General features: G+C 40.1%; 1 protein-coding gene across 4 annotated transcripts in view; it reads right to left on the bottom strand.

Moving 5' to 3' along the window:
- The window catches only part of TMEM123 (transmembrane protein 123), a 34,414-nt gene that overhangs the window by 7,672 nt on the left and 8,356 nt on the right, over positions 1-18,386 (bottom strand). For 2 of the 4 annotated variants that reach the window (XM_068419756.1, XM_068419779.1), the window contains 4 exons: positions 18,041-18,106; positions 13,296-13,487; positions 11,704-11,857; positions 9,526-9,677 (listed from right to left, as the gene is read on the bottom strand). In XM_068419756.1, the coding sequence (XP_068275857.1) occupies positions 9,632-9,677; positions 11,704-11,857; positions 13,296-13,487; positions 18,041-18,106 (458 nt within the window). In that variant the 3' untranslated portion in view covers positions 9,526-9,631. The other 2 variants (XM_068419763.1, XM_068419771.1) reach the window with 2 other exon arrangements.

Genomic DNA, 18,386 nt, shown 5'->3' with positions numbered 1-18,386 from the left:
CAATCCATTCTCTGCCCAGCCTCTATTTGTGCTTGGGATTGTCCCGACCCACATGCAGGACCTTGCACTTGGCCTTGTTGAACTTCAGGCGGTTTGCACAGGTCCATCTCTCAAGCCTGTCAAGGTCCCTCTGGATGGCATCCCTTCCCTCCAGTGTGTCGACCGCACCGCACAGCTTGGTGTCTTTGGCAAACTTGCTGAGGGCACACTCAATCCCACTGTCCATGTCGCTGACAAAGATGTTAAACAGGACCAGACCCAATACTGACCTCTGAGGAACGCCACTCGTCACTAGTGTCCACTTGGACATTGAGCCATTGACTGTAACTCTTTGAGTGTGACCATCCAGCCAATTCCTTATCCACCGAGTGGTCCATCCATCAAGTCCATGTCTCTCCAATTTAGAGACAAGGATGTCATGTGGGACAGTGTGAAATGCTTTGCACAAATTCAGGTAGATGACATGAGTTGCTCTTCCCCTGTCCACCAGCGCTGTAACCCTGTTGTAGGCGGCCACCAAATTTGTCAGGCATGATTTGCCCTTGGTGAAGCCATGTTGGCTGTCACCAGCCACCTCCTTGATTTCTGTGTGCCTCAATATAGTTTCCAGGAGGATCTGCTCCATGATCTTGCCAGGCACAGAGGTGAGACTGACTGGTCTGTAGTTTCCATGGTCTTCCTTTTTTCCCTTCTTGAAGATGGGGGTTATGTTTCCCCTTTTCCAGTCGGTGGGAACTTCACCAGACTGCCACGACTTCCCAAAAATGATGGATAGCAGCTTAGCAACTTCATCTGCCTGTTCCCTCAGGACCTGTGGATGCACTTCATCAGGTCCCATGGACTTGTGCACCTTCAGGTTCCTTAGATGGCCTCAAACCTCGTCTTCTCCTACAGTGGGCGGTTCTTCATCCTTCCAGTCCCTGTCTCTGCCTTCTGCGACTTGGGTGGTGAGGCTAGAGCACTTGCTGGTGAAGGCTGAGGCAAAAAAGTCATTGAGTACCTCAGCCTTCTCCATATCCCGGGTAACCAGGTCTCCCGTTTCCTTCCGGAGAGGGCCCACATTTTCCCTAGTCTTCCTTTTATCACTGACATACTTATAGAAGCATTTCTTGTTGCCTTTGACATCCCTGGCCAGATTTAGTTCTATCAGGGCTTTAACTTTCCTAACCTGGTCCCTGGCTTGTCTGACAATTTCCCTGTATTGCTCAGTAGATACTAATTTTGAAGAAGTCTTGTTTTGCTGTCTGGGGTTTGTTAGGGGAGGGGTGTATGAATCTGGACTGGTTTGTCTTTAAACATTTTGAGTGTGAATTCAGCAGCACTGATGTTTGGTTTCATCCATTCTTCCGTAATTTCTGCAACACTAATGCTGTGCATTAGCTTGTGCCACAATTGTTTTAATGCTTTGGTATACATTCCTTGCAGTACATAGGATTCTTTAACTGTAGATTGGCTGGCTGTAATTCTTTTAAATGCAGTCTTTTGTCCAATTTTGTTACATGTAGATACCTTCCCTTTAATTTTGATGTTAAGAATGTAAATGTTTCAAAAGTAGCGTGTAGTTTTAATCAGCTTTAACATCCTTTTGCTTTTCTGGTTTTGAAATGTCTATGAAGGCTATTTTGTCTTGTGTAGCAACTTAAAAAGTTGTCAAAGATTATAAAAGCTTGTTAAGGAATAAAGCGCATGACTTGAAATTTGATGCTCAGACACAGAAATTAGTAATATTAGAACCAAGCGTACTTTCCACAGATTAAGGTGAGTCTGCAGGGGGAGCTGGAGAGGTCAGGCTCACCTGGAGAGTGTGGAATTGTTAGTATGTAAGGCCTGTTTCTGAACAGGGAAGAGGATAGGGGAAAACATAGTAGCAGGCTGACTTTTTAAGCAATGCGTTTTTCTTTAGAACCATTTGGGGTTAGAGTTTTTCAAATATTGCAGTTACTACAGATCGCTCAGATGACAGGATATACAGGGCTTTAAAAACGAAGTGACTCAGGTGTTCAGTGTCATTTGTGATACCTGAAGGTATCTCGGGACCTGCAGCATACCTGTCAGCCCTGGTTGGTGAGTGTTTTCAATGTCCTGGGCAACTTCAGACAGCACTAGCTGCCTGCATCTAGGCACGTGAACTGCTTTCTGAGAAATGGAAGAACTTAATCTAATCTAGAAACTGCTGGTTAAAATTCTTTGACCTAGTTTTGGCTAGAAGGCTGATCTACGTTACGGCTTTCCACTGCTCCCCGCTGCAGTGATTGTGGTTGCCCTGATCTTTAGTGCTGTGCATGTGAGCAGTTACGCTCTACTCGGTACTGTTCCAACAAGTGCCACATTGCAAACAGAACCCTAGCAAAATGTTAAACCATGGAGAAGACTGTCTGCACAGTGTTGTGTTTGGAGAGGATCAGGTGACTTCTGTTACTTGTGAACCAGCTGACCATGCTGACACTTTCTTCTGGGTCCACTTCCTTCTTTGAAAGCGTTTTCCAGAGCTTTGACCGGATTAAATAGCAATAAACAGCCCTCCCTGCCCTGAGCTTCCTGTGCAGCTCTGCTGATCAAGCAGCTCAATTTCTCAGACATCAGTGTTCCAGGTCCACAGCTTTTCTTGAGCTGGCAGTGTGTGTCTGCATGGCTTATGGGGTGTAGAGGGTGGGAACTTTGGTGTCATTGGAGTTCAGTGGTCAGACTTGCTGTAAGATGAAGACAGAAGGCAATATTCCCAGCTTCTATAAATGAGCAATTTCTTTACTTGAATTAAGCTTATATCTGCAAAGGATCTAGCCTGGAGCAGTTGCAGTTTCTGATACTGGTTTGAGAAAGGGTTATCAAGCAGTGGAACAGGCAGCCCAGGGAAGTGGTGGAATCACCATCCCTGGAGGTATTTAAAAGACGAGTAGACATGATGCTTACGGATATTGTTTGGGGATATTGTTTAGTGGTTGACTTGGCAGTACCAGGTTAATGGTTGGACTTGATGATCTTAAAGGTCCTTTCCAACCAAGATGATTCTGTGAGATACTGCAAGATACAGTGGCTTCCCAAGTAGCAGCTATATGTTGTGCAAAGCAAGTGCTGTGAAACTCTATTGTAATTATTTAGCAGTTTCCGGCATGGTGGTTTTGTATGTGTGTGTGTGTGTGTGTGTGTGTGTGCTTTTTTTTTTTAACTCTTCTGTTTGCTTTTGAGCATTGACCAGGAAGCCCGGCACTCTTCAAATTGCAGACAGCATGCAGTCCTAGTATCCACAAGTGATCAGACTGCCACCAGTCATTATAACAGAGCACTGCTCTTCCTTACATGCTGAAATGAATAGCCATATATGAAATATCTAGGAACTCCATTAGCATGATATAAAAGAAAAATCTTTATATTACTGGTTTTTGTGACTGAGACAGTTAGTGGTCGTTTAGTAACTCCATAGTGCCACGCTCCCAGAACAGTTCTTTGCTATATTGCTCACAAGACATCAGAAGAAGAGAAGCACATGAAGTTGTAAATTGTGTGTCCATCTGCCTTTAATTCTGCGTTGTGGCAATTGTAGCATAGTGAGGCTGGGGTAAGCAGTGTCGTGTTTAACGTTGCAGATGGACTGAACTTGCAAATTCAGTTTTCTTGCTGTTAGTTGTTCCTAAAGTGACCCACCGCAGGGACGTGAATTCATGCAGGACATGTATTCTGGACACAGAAAAAAAAGGTATTCTCTGTTCTATTGAACTACTTAATGTGCAATTGTTGTCACTCTTGCTCCAGAGGTTACTAGTGCAGGGAGTAAACTTCCTGACACAATACTAAATCACCAATCCTTTGTTTCTGGTTTTAATTGAGCGTGTGATCATGCTGGTTACTGATGCTCCAGCCCAGCTTCCTCACTGATGGCTGCTGGCATGGGACCCTTCAAGCCTAAGAGTCTGGGGTATTGCATACACCCTGCGCAAGGAAGAGCAGAACTCCCAACAGCAGATCCTGCTGTGCTGTTTTCAGAAAAGAAACAGGTGAGTTATTTGTTTTCTCTTTGAAGAGAAAAATATGCTGGAAGATAGCAGGAAACTGTTTGCAGAATAAGGAATGTCTTAGCAGTGGCATTCACATTTAGTTTTGGCCTGATGAAATTCTTTTAGGGAAAAGCTAGAGAACTTGCCAAAGGCTTCTAAGCTCCCGTGTTAAGAGGGTGTAGAATTGGTCAGAACAAAGATCTCTTCCTTTTGGATCCGTATAGCTTGACTTAGTGATGCTGTATTATTTTAGCAGATAGAGAAGTGAAATACTTGGTACTTATGGAGTATAGGCTATTAGTTAGGGTTGTGATTTGCCAAATGGAAGATAGCTTCAGTTCTAAGGGAAGAATAAAGGCTTTAGAAAAGATGAAGTCATATATGCAACAATAAAAAGAAGAAAGCACCCCATTTGTACAGACACTCATCACCTTTTTTATGGAAACTGAGTTACACAGGTTTTTTTCTTCAAACACTGTAGAAGCACCCATGACCTCAGTGCTGGCCAGGTACACCACCTTGGTTCTGAATGGCTTTAAAATTGATGTGGAGAAGGTCAGAACAAACAATAGACAAACTCAAAATTTTAGGTATCAAGAGTGAGAATAGATTTCCTCTTGGTCTTCTAAAAGGACACTTAAGAGCCTCCAGAACTTAGAGTCTCTCTTTCAGTTTTCAGAGTTATTGAATTGAATGTTTTGAAGTATAGGGATGACGTGACATTGAAGGTTAAAATTAGTCATTGATCTAGTTTTCAAAGTAGTGTTTTTATAGTGAAGCAAACACTAAATTCTAAGCCAAGCTAAAGCTTACACACTGCAGGATCAACACCAGGAACTGACAGTCCCTGTGTCTGTGCTGTTTGTGAGAACAGTCAAATGCAGATTCCTAAATTCATTTAACTTTCCTGTTCTTTAGGACTGTTCTCTCATTCATACACCAGTCAGGACTCCTTCAGTGTTGTCTAGAGAGTGTGTTTACATTCTGCACAGGTCCATTCTCATTCTGTCTGCTTCCATATCCCAGCTAAATTCTTAACATCTTGAGTTATCTAGGCCATTTTCAGTCTCTGCTGTTCCACTTTGCTTTTGGGAATATTGTCATTCTGTTGCTTATATCTTTTTCAATAAAGCATGTTAAGAATGCTATGTATGTCTTCAGGGCAAAAATACAGAGCGGCATGAATATGTAAGAAAGTGCTTTAACAGTCTCTGAACAGAAAAGAAAGGCATGAAAGTACCTTACAGAGGGATAATGTTCAAGTTACTCAATAGTATCACAGTAACATGATATTGCTTTAACGGTTTTTTTTTAATAAAAAAACAAATATAGCTCTGTAGTATTTCTGGACTGCTTTGAAGCCTTTGATACTGGGTTCCATCAAAACAATGAAGTTGGAAGGGCTATGATTTGGTACTAGAATACAGGCTAACGGAGAGTTGCATGAAAAGGAAAGACCTGTGGGAGGAAAGCAGAATGCTGTAGTCCTGAGACTTGGTCATGTGGTTGATCTTGACCTGTTTGAAGGGCAAAAGTAACATTCATGATACCTGACCTAAGGTGGCTATGTTCTGTAGCCACTGGATGACTTCCCAAGCCTGTAGGAATAAGTAAAAGAAATTTTAATACGAAGACAAAACTGTGAATCTTAAGGATTAAAAATGAGTATAGGGGTTGTGTGAAAGAGCTGTAATAATCAACTGAATGCTGGTGATGGGCTTGAAAAGGATACTGTAGATGCAGTTCTGTGATGTGTCACCAGAGGGGCTCCTAATCAAGACAGAACTATGAACTGCATTGCTCAGCCACCAGTACTAGTAAGAAAACAGTTATGCATGTGGAAGGTATTATATTTAGGATCACAAGGGTGGTCAAACACTGGAACAGGCTTCCTAGATAAGTGGTCAATGCCCTGAGCTTGTCAGTGTTTAAGAGGCATTTGGACAATGCCCTTAATAACATGCTTTAACTTTTGGTCAGCCCTGAAGTGGTCAGGCAGTTGGACTAAATGACCATTGTAGGTCCCTTCCAACTGAACTATTCTAGTCTAGTCTAGTCTAATTTAATTCTATTCTAATTCTAATTCTATTCTATTCTAATTCTACTCTATTCCCCAGTTGCCTGGGATAGTGCTAGACTTCAGTCTATGAGACAAAAGTCCTTTTTCTGTCTTTTGCTCCTACTTCAGCTTTATACCTCGTACTGGTCTAAAATGTGGTAGATTCCTGTGGCAAACCGTTTCAAATATTCTCTCCTTAGAGAAACTAAGTGCCAATGTTTAGTTAACATAATCAGGATTTTTGAATGCTAACGTACTATTATTTTGGTTATTTAATACAGTCAGCCCCTCTGCACGTGCAGAGCATAGTTAAACTCAGGTCCACTGCTTGTTCCAATGCTGTAGAGCGACTTCCAGGACTGAGGCCTAAATATGTACTTAATAGTGGTATGATACACTGAAGAGCTGTCCTGTTCATCCCACTGTATACATGAGTAACTTGCTGAGTTTTCACGTACTTACTGTTGGAAAGCAAACGTAAAGTTGAAAGTAAGGTTTATAATTCCACCTCACTTTGTCTAGTATCCAAACACCTGAGAGAAGGGCAGGTTTTACATTTGCACTGACACCACATAATTTTGCTTTATTGTAGTAATGAGATTACAAAATACATTACAAATGATTGAGCTGGGTAAAAACGCACTAGGTCTGGTATTCTAGCGTTTAAAAGTAGATATAGTAAACACTTCTTATTCAATGGTTATGACTGTGGAAAAGGTTGAGGGAATTATAAAACCATCTAATAAAGTAAAAATCCAACCAAAATTGATATAGTAACTCCAAAGATTTAATTATTTTATTTATTCATCTGTACAACAGAGGTGAGACAATCCCAGTAATTGAGTTGCACTTAATTGTCTTAATTTCTACAAAGTAAGGAATTGCAGTTCTATAAAATTGTTTCCAAACTCTTCAAGTCAAAATCAGTTGTTTTCCACCAAACGATGAAATTAAGGAAAAATCACAAAAGTTACTTCAAATCTCTCTTCCCTCTGTACCTCAATCTCAGTAAAAAATGAAACAGCCCTGCTACCCCCATTTCAGGCGCATGGCTGGTGCTATAAAACTACTCATTAGCCATGTTTTGCTGGAGTCGGCTGTGCCTCAGACACAACGGTTTTTACTACTCTATGTCAAAAAGAAAAACACATCCATATGGCCACTTTAACATTGCATGTCAGAATAAACTATTGCTCAACAAGAAAATCAACCTGTGCCAGAGCTGCAGTCTTATTTCCCCTGCTGTGCTGTATCCCAGCCCCCTGAGAGACCTATATGCAGTTCCTCTGACCTTCCTCACCTGTCACCACCTCTCATCTGTGCCCTGCACAATGGACTAGTGCCAGCAGTAACCAGGACAGTCAAGTCCCACCATACCAACCCTCTTCACCAGGGAGTGGTCTACAAGTAGAGCCTGAGCAGGACTGAATGATTATTCAGTGACATAAGGAGATGCAGGCCTGTGTCTCTTGACCCTTTCTCTAGTTTTCCTTACACCAGTGTACATCAGGAGCCCATCTACTGAAGTCAGCAGGTTCACCTCAGTGTAAATGCAGAAGTGATGTGGCAGCAGCATCAGCCATCTTCCACAGGACCGCCAGTGTATCTGGGCCTTAATCTAAAGGCTTTCTCAGAGGTGCCCTGTTGCCTTCAGTGGGCTTTTGACCAGACCTCTGTACATGTGTGCAGCAGTAGCAAGTTCTGAAAATAGTTGTAAAAATGCAGATGATATTCTTCTAAAATGCTGTCTTACAGATTTTCCACTTCTCTGTGTAACTTCTGATGCTTATCAAATGCCACTAAGCACTGCATATAGCTTAATAATAATAAAAACCAAGAGTGAAGTGATTGCTACATTCAAATTAAAAGCCAATTTTTAGAAGCAATTTTCATATTTTATGATATTTATGATGGCGCAATTACTTTTTGCTCTTTTTATCTTCAATTGCACATGCTTCATTAGGACATGCTAGAAAAAAGAACCTATGGATCACATACTCTGTTTTCTTATAAGGACCCATTTAGAGAAAAGGGTGGTGGATGGGTATCTGTGGTGACCAACCCCCTCCCTTCCCCCTCTTCACAGGATCTGCACAGGCGTGTATGGGCCTGCACGACCCTGCAGACCATAAGAGCATGTGAACTTTGTGTGCACAGCACGTAAAGGTGCTGACAAAGTGCTTAATTTCAAAAAAGCAGTTGGCCTGTGGCTTGATTTCAGATCATAACAGCAAGTTGTTCATAGGTAAAGCAACCCATCTCTATAAAAGCTGGTCTTAGAGCAGAGCTACTTAAGTATCTTACCAGCACAGTGATATCCTCCTGGGCCACGGATGCTTGACCGTATGTCACTGTCAGTCGCTTTAATTGCAATCCTAAATTTAATCTGTATTGTTATCGTTCTTGTTACCATCAAAACTTTATATACCTTTATCAATGACTATTTGAACAAAGTTAGATCTAACATAGCAACTATGTGAGTATACAGAATCTGAATCAAACGAGTATTCCTCAATAATCCTGATGTTCGATTGATTTACTTCTCTACCTACTGGAGCCCAGTGGGTAGTTTTCTTTTATCTCCTATTCACAAACATTATTCTGTGGACACTGGTCTGGTATTGTACGTGTACTCACTTTAAGAAGCTGGGCAGAAGTAGGGCTGCTGAGTCTGGGTGTTGCGCCGAAGCTGTAACCATTTCCTTGGAAGATCACCCAGCTCTGGTGGATAGCCCAGCCTCAGCAGCCTGAACCTTTACCAACGCATAACCCCTTAAAATAGTCGGGTTATGACGGTATCTCCAGTCTGTCCATGCTTCCTGCAGCTAGTCTCATTGTACAGCCTGTCAAGGAAAGTCTCTGCAGGTCACTGGTGAGCTAATGACTGAAGTTCAAAGTACTCATTATCACTTTCTATACAGTTAGCAAACCATGTCCCTTTATAGCCTAATAAAAATTAATTCAATTGTTCAAATTCCAAAATTTCTAAACTAAAGTTCACATCAAACTTAAATAAATACAATTTTAAAAAAATATTTGGAAAAAAACCATTTTACTTGCAAAAACCTACACTTGGTCTCAAAAGTATCCTATTTAACCTCCTACATTCATTATGGAACAGACTGGATTTATGCAATATGTGAGAAATAATTGAACTTAGAATTGCAATGATGTGATCCACTGTGCTAGTAATTAGCTATTTCAGAGACTTGTGTGTGTACCTTAAACTGTCTCTACAAAGTGCTGAGTTCCTCTTCTTATGAAAGCCAATTCAAAAAAAAAAATCAGGATGTTTAAAGAGCTTCTCAACATTTTGCAGTATCACACTCCAGACAGGTTTAGAGACTAATCATCTTTATGAAAGGAACTCTTTCAGAAGTAAGTTACAACAGCTGTGATAGGATGGGATTCTAACACTGTCTTCCCTGAAGTCTTTAAATGATGGCATCATGTTCATCACTGTAACAGAAACACAGTAATTAATGTTCTGCAGTACAAGCAACAGTCAACATGAGAAACAGGCAGCTAGCTGCTGCTAAGAAGGTTGTTTTGTGGACGTAGGCCATCTTGCTGGGAAGGGCTAAGGGCACATTGAGCTGGGAGTTACAGTCCTCTCTGAGCCAAACCTGGAGTTAACAGAACAATTTCATTTTGTCAACGCTCCTCTAGCTTCTCTAGCCTTATTAACATTTTGGCTTTCACATTTCATTCAAGTAAATACTTCTAGATCAGTTGTTGCTCAGGCATTTTTATCCTATCTATCTTACCTATATCCAGTAGTAACAGCTAATCAAGGCCAGTTTACAAGCTCAGTGACAGGTTTCCTTTGTTTTAAAGATATTGTTGATCTGAATTCTACAATATCCATTCAAACACTACTGTGGGTAAACGTGCAGCAGGGACTGGCTGAATTCCATGACCAGCGAGCAGGAGTCAAGATGGAGAGGAAACACAAGGCCTAAACACTAGCAACAGATCTAATGATATCACCTGACTTAAAACAAGCTTCTCAACTAAGATGGGATGATACTGAATAGGAAAAAGAAAAGCAACCTAGTTTTAAGAACTCCCAGTTCTTAAACTAAACGTGGGACAAGGAGGCAAGTCTGGAAGCCTGGAAGAAAACTGAGCCGAGCTGGGTTATAAATGACAAATGAGATGGTACAATTTTGATTGAACTATTCACTACAAAAGGGGTGAGATACAAGATGAAGTCAGAATCACAGATGTCCGACTGGTACTGTGCTCTCAGAAATGAATGCTGCAAAGGAGAGGAAAAGAGTACCTCCACAAAGAACCATACCCAAGACAAGACTGGACCTACTACTGCCTGTCCCCAATCTCATATCACAAAGGAGAGAGCCCAGTTGCCTGGAAGAAGTTGGTGGCAGAGAATCTGTTTAAATCAGTGTTTTTCAACTGACAGACTGTCTGAAGCCCACAGACAACTTCTAAAGGGTCTTGAAAAGGTAACTAAGAAAAGCAAGCTTACTCTCAATAGGCTTGGATTTGCTGTTCAGCACCTACACTCCACAGTGAAAATATCAGCAGCCTGCAGCTCAAAGAAGGCTGGAAGTCACTGGTATACACAGAGTAAACAAGTGACTTCAGGCAGGATCCAGCCTACACCTTTCAATATCCATACCACAGACTTCTTTATCTAAGACTCTTAGCTGCCCTCACAGTAAGTGAATACAAACACACATGAATAGGCTGATTCATCTGACAGATTTACCCTACTTTAGGCTAATATGAACAATATGAAATGACGAGTTCAGATGCAGATGGCTGTATTTGGTTAAATGAATTCTACTTCTCATTTCATGAAGTTGTGAAAAGTATTTAAAGCAGGTTCAGCGCATACAATTTTATGGACAGGTTCCTGGAGTTGAGAACAAGATAACACAGAGAACTAAATACTAGAAATCAGCCAGTTGGCCTGCCTATATTGCAAGGTGGGGCAAAAGTTTTGAGTTTATATATTGACAGCAATCAAATACTGTGCTTTTAAAAATGTGAATAGCTATATTGCCTTTGGATGTTTTCTGTGACAATAAATAAATGAATTAGTTCAACAGTGGTGGCTTAAGACTGTGGAATATTAGATATCTGGCTTTAAAACTGGCTGCTCAAACTAGACTTGAAGGTACACAAATTGTGATACAAAAAAGAGAGATAGTAACAACAAGATGTTCCAAGAAGATGTCATATAGGTAACAGAAAATAGAGCTACTACAAAAAAAATTAATGGCAAGGGGGAGGAAAACACCGAAGAGTGAATAGACAAATAGAGTCTAGGAGAAAGTGTCAGGAAGAACCAGTGTCTTGCAAATCGCAGCAAACATTTCAAGGAATTGTTTTCAAGGAAACGTTAGCTATTCGTGGAATAGCTAAAGGACAAGGATCCTTAAAAACCAAAATGATTTTATATAATAGATCAGAGAAAAAACCCACTCAGGAGGGAGGCATAATAATAGTGAGGAATAGCTGAAGTGGTGAAAGACAAAATATCACAGTTAAATCTCTTAATGATATTAATATAAGGTACATTAAACAAATGTATGTATTAGAGTTCATTCTCCTTGTTTTGTTTGTCCTTGTTCCCCTCAAGAAAGTAATAAATTGACAAGGTACAATCCCTTGGGAACTTACATGGTTCTGTACTGAATGCCTCTTCTAGAGTGATAGGTTTTGCATCCGATGTAGAGAATAACTAGGACTCCAAGTGTCAGCACAATGCCACCTACAAAACTGCCCACATCAAATCTGGAGGTTCTGGCTACAACAGCCTCAGATTTTGATGCGGCTGAAAAGAAGAAAAACAAGAAACACTTTTTACAGAGCTTGCAAAGTTGTTTTTCAAGGGACTCCTCTATATCCTACCCTCCCCACTGACATATCATCTGAAGACCCAACTAGACAAATTTAACATAGATCAACTGGGAAGATACCAGCCAAGCACACTGAAACCTAAAGCTCTAAGTGCCAGATTCTGGTAACACAGAAGCTGATCCAACTGCTTGCTGTCTCTGAAAGACTGATTTCCCCTTCTCCTCTCCACCTCCCTCTTTCCCCTGCCTTTGTCCCCCCTGCTCTCTCCTCCATCCACACATGCATCTCCTGCCCTTCTTAGGCCAGTTCTAGTGTTTTTCATACCCTCCATGAGCCAATTTAACTCACTAAGCTGGCCTGAAATTAACCCAAGCAGAAAATGAAGTTGCTTTCAGTCAGATGAGCATACTGAGTCAGCCTGCAGAGGGGTCCAACAACCACCAAGTCAGTCACTATAGTTACGGGGTAAAAGAGTTTTGGTAGCGATGAGCTGTTGGATTGCTTTACCTTGTGTCATGGAATTGTACCCTCACTCTCCAAGTGAGATCAGCTCTTCAGCCCAACGCAAATATTGACATAAATAGACAACATGACCTCAGATAAGCCATAGCAGTTTCTGTGTGAAAACTGGTGTTATCTGCTACAAAGTCCCACAAAAAGACCCAGTCTGTGCCCATCTCTATTTACCACAGGGAGCATTACGTTGCCAACTAGAAGTTCTGCTGATGACAGCTCCACCTACCCAGTAACACTTCACTGACACGTGGGCAACCCTGACCTGTTTAGAAGTGTAAGCATGCAGTGGTGCAAACAAGCAGCTAACTGCAAGGAAATACTGAATTCAACGCTTGCAGCTTTTGTTTTAAAGGGTACTGTCAAACTGTATTTGACAACTTTTACATGAAGTGTGACTCATTCACAGTCATACTCTATCCTCCATTAGGGATAAAATTAATTACATTGCTACAAATGTGACTAACAAAGCTCAGCCTTTCTGCTAAGCCAGCAGACATATTTTGAGGCACAGGTCAGCTGTGAAAAAGGAAGTATTAGAGATGAGTTCAAGTAAGCTGTAGAAGGGAGAGCTGAACAAATACAGAAGTTGTATTGAAAAGCCAGGCTTTCTGCTAATCTCCTTGCTGGTGGCTGCTGGTTCAGACCACTCGCATTTTTTTTTTTTCCTCAAAGTCTTGTCAAGTCTCTCAGGTTAAGTGAAACCTTATTTAGTAAGTGGAGTGCTCAGAACAACATTATTATAGCCAACTGAATTAAAAAAACCCCACCACTTTCATTTTTCAGCATGCAAGTACCTTCTTTCTTCGTTATACTACTGTAACACTAACAATTCTACAATTGTACAAGACATCAACATGTATACAAGCCTTTATGAACTTCTTGAAGCGTGAACTCACCTGTTACAGAAGTGAAAGAAATCTTGGAAGCGGTCACCACTGTAATATTGAATTGTGACGATGTGACCAATGAAGCTGTGGTGGATCTTGCTGTCTGGCTGGTTTTGGTGGGCTGAGTCGTCACACTGACAGGCATAGTGGTGGTGTTGGGCTGACTGGTACTGGTCAGATGAGTAGTACTGGTGGACACACCTGGGAAATTTTTATTTGTGATATCACACAGAAAAATACATAAAAATAATAAACTGTATACTCATTAAATAGGATAGCATTTATCATGTCTAAATAGAATGACAGAGTAACAATGAAAATGCCACTGCGTGGATATCCAGGCTTGCATACAGACTCTTCCCCTATGCACTGCCTTTGGAAAAACCCAGCTTCTGATTTCTGGGGCTCATGGTCAGGAATAGTTTTAAGGAAAGGCTGTAAAGAAAACCTGGATAATACTTGATAACTTTTAGAAGGGTCAAATTTTTTTGGATAACACTATCCAATTCCATAGAATCACACCTAGCTTACAGTATTTTAAAACGTGATAAAATTCTGGATCAAGAGTAACTTTCCATTTGAAGCGCCTAACTTTCCAGATAACTAAGCTTTTGTGATAAGAATGGATTTTGCATGAAAATGCACACGCGCTTACACCCCCCCCACCCCCCATTTTAGTAATGATTTCATCTTTAATTTACTTTTGAATTAAACACTGGCTTTACTAAGGCTGCATGTACATTAAACTTACCAGAGAGAATTCTGTATGTATGTTAAACTTCAGCTTCAAAAGATTTTTCACACGTGATAAAAGTCCAACTGAAGTAAATGTGCTGGCTTGTATCATTTATTTAGTAGCAAGCTGTCTTGCCAAAGTTAAAACAAAGACTGGAATGCTGTTTTACAAGTTTAAGTGACACCTAATGTCTTTTAACTTTTACTTCCCTCCTCAGAAAGCAGTAATGAACTGTTCAGAATAAAATTACCATGAAGCAAAACTCAGGAATAATAGAGACTGATATTTACAGCAAAATCCTTAGAACCTGAGCAGAAGGCAGCCAGCTAGAATGACCTTAAGAATAATGACTTATTTTTCTAAGAAGGAACTAACAAGAAACACGAGCCTGTTATGCAACTAACATTTCTCTAAGCAGACAATATGAGGCAAATAGCTTTTATCTATGAAGGAATTTTAGGGAGAAAAAGCTCCCTTTGCAGCTGTCTACTTCAGTATTATTTCCATAACCTCACACAAGCTGGGTTAATTTTAAACACCACAAAAGCTTTTCATTATGGACATTCAAATGTCTAACTATACCCATGTTTTCTTGAAATTGTCTAAAACTATAACAACTGAAGAATAAGTAGTTTCATCTCAATTCCACAGGGAACTTGATATTCAATTTCTGATTCTTTTTTTTACAGCATCTAAAATGCTTCTATAGAATGATCTTTTTCTAAGTGTGGTTTAAAATGCAAGTAGCTAGACAGAATGATCTTTGCTAAGACTTAAGTACTGCTGCTCCTAGTACAGATGTGAACACCAGAAACTTAAAAAAACCCAAATAATATGACAATGTAAGCATTCAGAAAGCAACTGGCCTACACAACACTTTTCTGAGACATTTATCATTAAAACTACTGAAACAGCCCAATACAGTCCCCATGGTAAATGTTACTTATTTCCCTGTTCTTTGATGTTATCCTTGTATTTTGCCATAACCCTAGGAAACACTTTGAAATGAGCATTCATTAAGATGGAACAGTTGGAGTACTATACTCATGTGCTTACCTTGTTACAATTAGGAAATTCAGTTCCTCTATGAAGCATGTGTAAAATACATCAGATAAAATTCAGGGCACATTTTAATACTGACAGGTAAAGTCCCCAAAGGCACAAAGATCTATGAATATTAACTGGTTCCTCGTTGTAGGAAATAAGCAAGGAAATGTCTATATGGAAACCACCTACAGTTATATGACATGAAACCACACCTGGTAACGGCATTCCTAACATAAGATACCAAAAAGAAAGAAAGACAAATCTGAATGCAAGTGTCAACTAGTCAGTTTTCTGGGGTTTTTTTGAGCCATGACTTCTGAGCATCAAACTGGATTGTGTTTCTGAGCAATACAATGGCTAATGGTTCAATGTGTAATAATACTAAATGATGTTACACAAAGATGGTACTTATTCCATTGGCATTAAATTACCCTACAGGAAACCTGAGTCAGCACAAAAAATATCCAGGCAGTTATCATGAGGGATTTCAGCAAATTTGCATGTTACTTCCCCCTCCCCGCCCCCTTCCTACTAGTGATCCTTTTTTCTTACTTTAATCAAGATTACAGCACTTGGTGATGTAACGTTCATATTAAGAGTAGAACCTGGTTAATCTCTTAAGACTTATCTTTCATGATATATTTAGCATCAGTCATTTCAAAACATCCGTGGGAGGCTATCTGAGGCAGCTGGAGAATTTGGGAAGCTGACATGAATTGGGCACCAATCTGTTCTTCTGTGTCTTAGAAAAATCTTACCCGTACTATTTTACCAATGGAGTTAAGATGAAAGAACATTTGCTAGCAACATCTGTCCTTTTATCTCTTATTTCCCTAATTACTTTTCCCCCAAAAAACCAGCTGGGCTTCATCGTACATCAAGCTAAACAAACCCAGACTGACAGAGTTAATTTTTATTGTTTATAAAGGATGCATGCCAGCAGTATAGTTCAGGTTTATGACGCTTTATTTTTAAAAGAGACAACTATTTTACTTTGTACGCTACCTGTGTTTAAACATTAAATAGCTATGCTATATTCATCAAAGTATAAATATAGCATAAAGATAAGAATTCTTAGCAGCATGCACTACGCCCTTAGTGTTCTAACTCAACAAGAACGAACACAACTCAAATTGCATAAGCTCTGTACTAACACACAAAATAATTACTATTGAATGCTCTTCCTAAAATAAATAAATACTCTCCTTTGCATGAAAATGACTGAATGAAGCAGACTTTTGCTTCTGCCACGAAAAGCTTCAAAAAAAAAAAAAGGCAACGACTTTAAGCAAAATTAAGTACATACATCCAGTAGTCTTTACTCTGAAGAGGTCAAGACAGATAATCAAAATGGATGCACATTGTCTTAAAATCTATGAAGTTTCTTACAAAAAAAAAAAAAAAAAGAGTGAAGGATGTGAATCATGAACTGTGTGAAGCAAGGCATAGCTATCTGTTAGGTCTGTACTGTGCCTAACAGTACAGGGCTTAGGCCTCTTTTTACTATTATTATCTAGACATAGTAAAGCTCAGACGTCTGCAAGACACCCATAGTCAGTGTTGGAGTGGTGGGCGGAAGGGCTGGAACACAGGATGGGTGAAACACCTGTGGTTAAAAATGGCTTCACACATGGGGAAGGCCCCAAGGCAACAAGGGGATTACAAAAATCTCTCCACTTTCCAAGACAGACATGCTTAAACTGGTACACTGCAGGCAATGGAATGAGAAACTGCACCACTTCCGTGCTATCAAAAGGTCTTTGCAGAGGTTTATTTTTTTTTTTTGGTAAGTATTTTATTCTTAAATGCATAACAAGCAACTTCTGAGCGTGGTAGCTCAGAGGTTATCTGCAGACTACAGAGACACGAAGAAAGAGCTGTACTGGAAATAGAATGACAGAGTTAGGACCTTATGATCAGCATAAAACTCCACAGATACACAAAGTACCTTAGGGTAGGCACAGTATTTCCGCCCTGCTTTCACATGGCTCTTAGCACAAAGGGGACCCAGTTCATGCATGGAACTAGCTTTTCTTCTCTTCTCTCAGACACAACCTTTCTTATCTGTGCATCACAGACTGAACAACTGCATGACGTTAATTCTTGTCCACTCTTTACTGATGTGGTGAAATATGCCTGTGCAAGTTCTTCCAGAAAATCATCGAAATGGATGAACTGTCTGTTTGTGTCCCAGGTTAAATATCTGCTTTCAAACTCTACTAGTTGATCTAATACACCTATTTCTTCTTTCTACAAAGATGTGTTTTGTAAACACGTTACTTACGTTGCGAGTATCATGACTGCAACACCGCTGCCTTGGGAAATCATTCTTACCTACAGTTCTTTTGCCAAGTTGTGAAGGAAAGATAGTAGTGCTAGAACAATCCAAAAGTACCCCTGACAGACTGTCCCAGATCTGCCACTCGTGTCTCGCTTGAACTCCACTGTTTTGTGCCATGAGCTCTATAAGGACTATTTTCTATGGTATAAGCTGCCATGAGTCTTACATAAAAGGAAATGGAGTCTTACTCTTGAAACTCAGGCTCCCAGAACTTCATTATACCCTAAATCTATCTACCGTAAAATAACGTTAAACAGATATGCACTGTTTGCACAACAACCTGTTCGTCTTTACTCCATGAAAATGGAAGAAGTTTGCTTAGAGATAAAGAATGAACATTAAAAAGACCAACTTCTTTCAATTCTTTCTTGAAGTTTTATTTTGATTCCTCTTTTACAATGGCACTGCAAATGTCATTGCTTCTACTGATGAAGCATGCTGCCTAAACTTGAAAACCAGTATAGCTTCATTTCAGAGTTGTTTTATATGTTGCCTCCCAGCCCTAAAATGATAATGCCTCTCTCAAATACACACTTTTGATGGATGTTTCTTTAGAATTTGGTACGAGCTGGGGTAGGTTTGGAACTAGCTTCTAGGTTCGCAGTAATGGACAAATGAACAGATACGTACCTACTGTAGATGTTGCTGTAGATTTCGTGGATGATATAACAGTAAGATTTGATGAACTGCTATTATCTTCAAGGAAAAAAGAAAACAAGAAAAATATTATTAATTTTCATTTTAACATACTGTAATTAAAGTACCCACAACACAATACTCTCCTCAGGGTATCTACGTTTGCAGGGTACAAGTGGGAATAGAGCAGAAAGTACTCCATCCCAAAGCAGATGGTTTTATCCCTCTGCAAAATGCTTCCAGATCTCAGTGCAGCAACAACATAATTACACTGTATGCACAGCAGTGCCCAAATGGACTGCATCTGAATTCTTTACATCTCCTCGTTTTGCTCTCTTCC

This window comes from Nyctibius grandis, chromosome 2 (genome assembly GCF_013368605.1).
Source record: "Nyctibius grandis isolate bNycGra1 chromosome 2, bNycGra1.pri, whole genome shotgun sequence".
In the NCBI taxonomy this organism is placed as follows: domain Eukaryota; kingdom Metazoa; phylum Chordata; class Aves; order Nyctibiiformes; family Nyctibiidae; genus Nyctibius; species Nyctibius grandis.
Note: the sequence above shows the minus strand (reverse complement) of the source record. Positions and strands in the feature narration are given on the sequence as shown.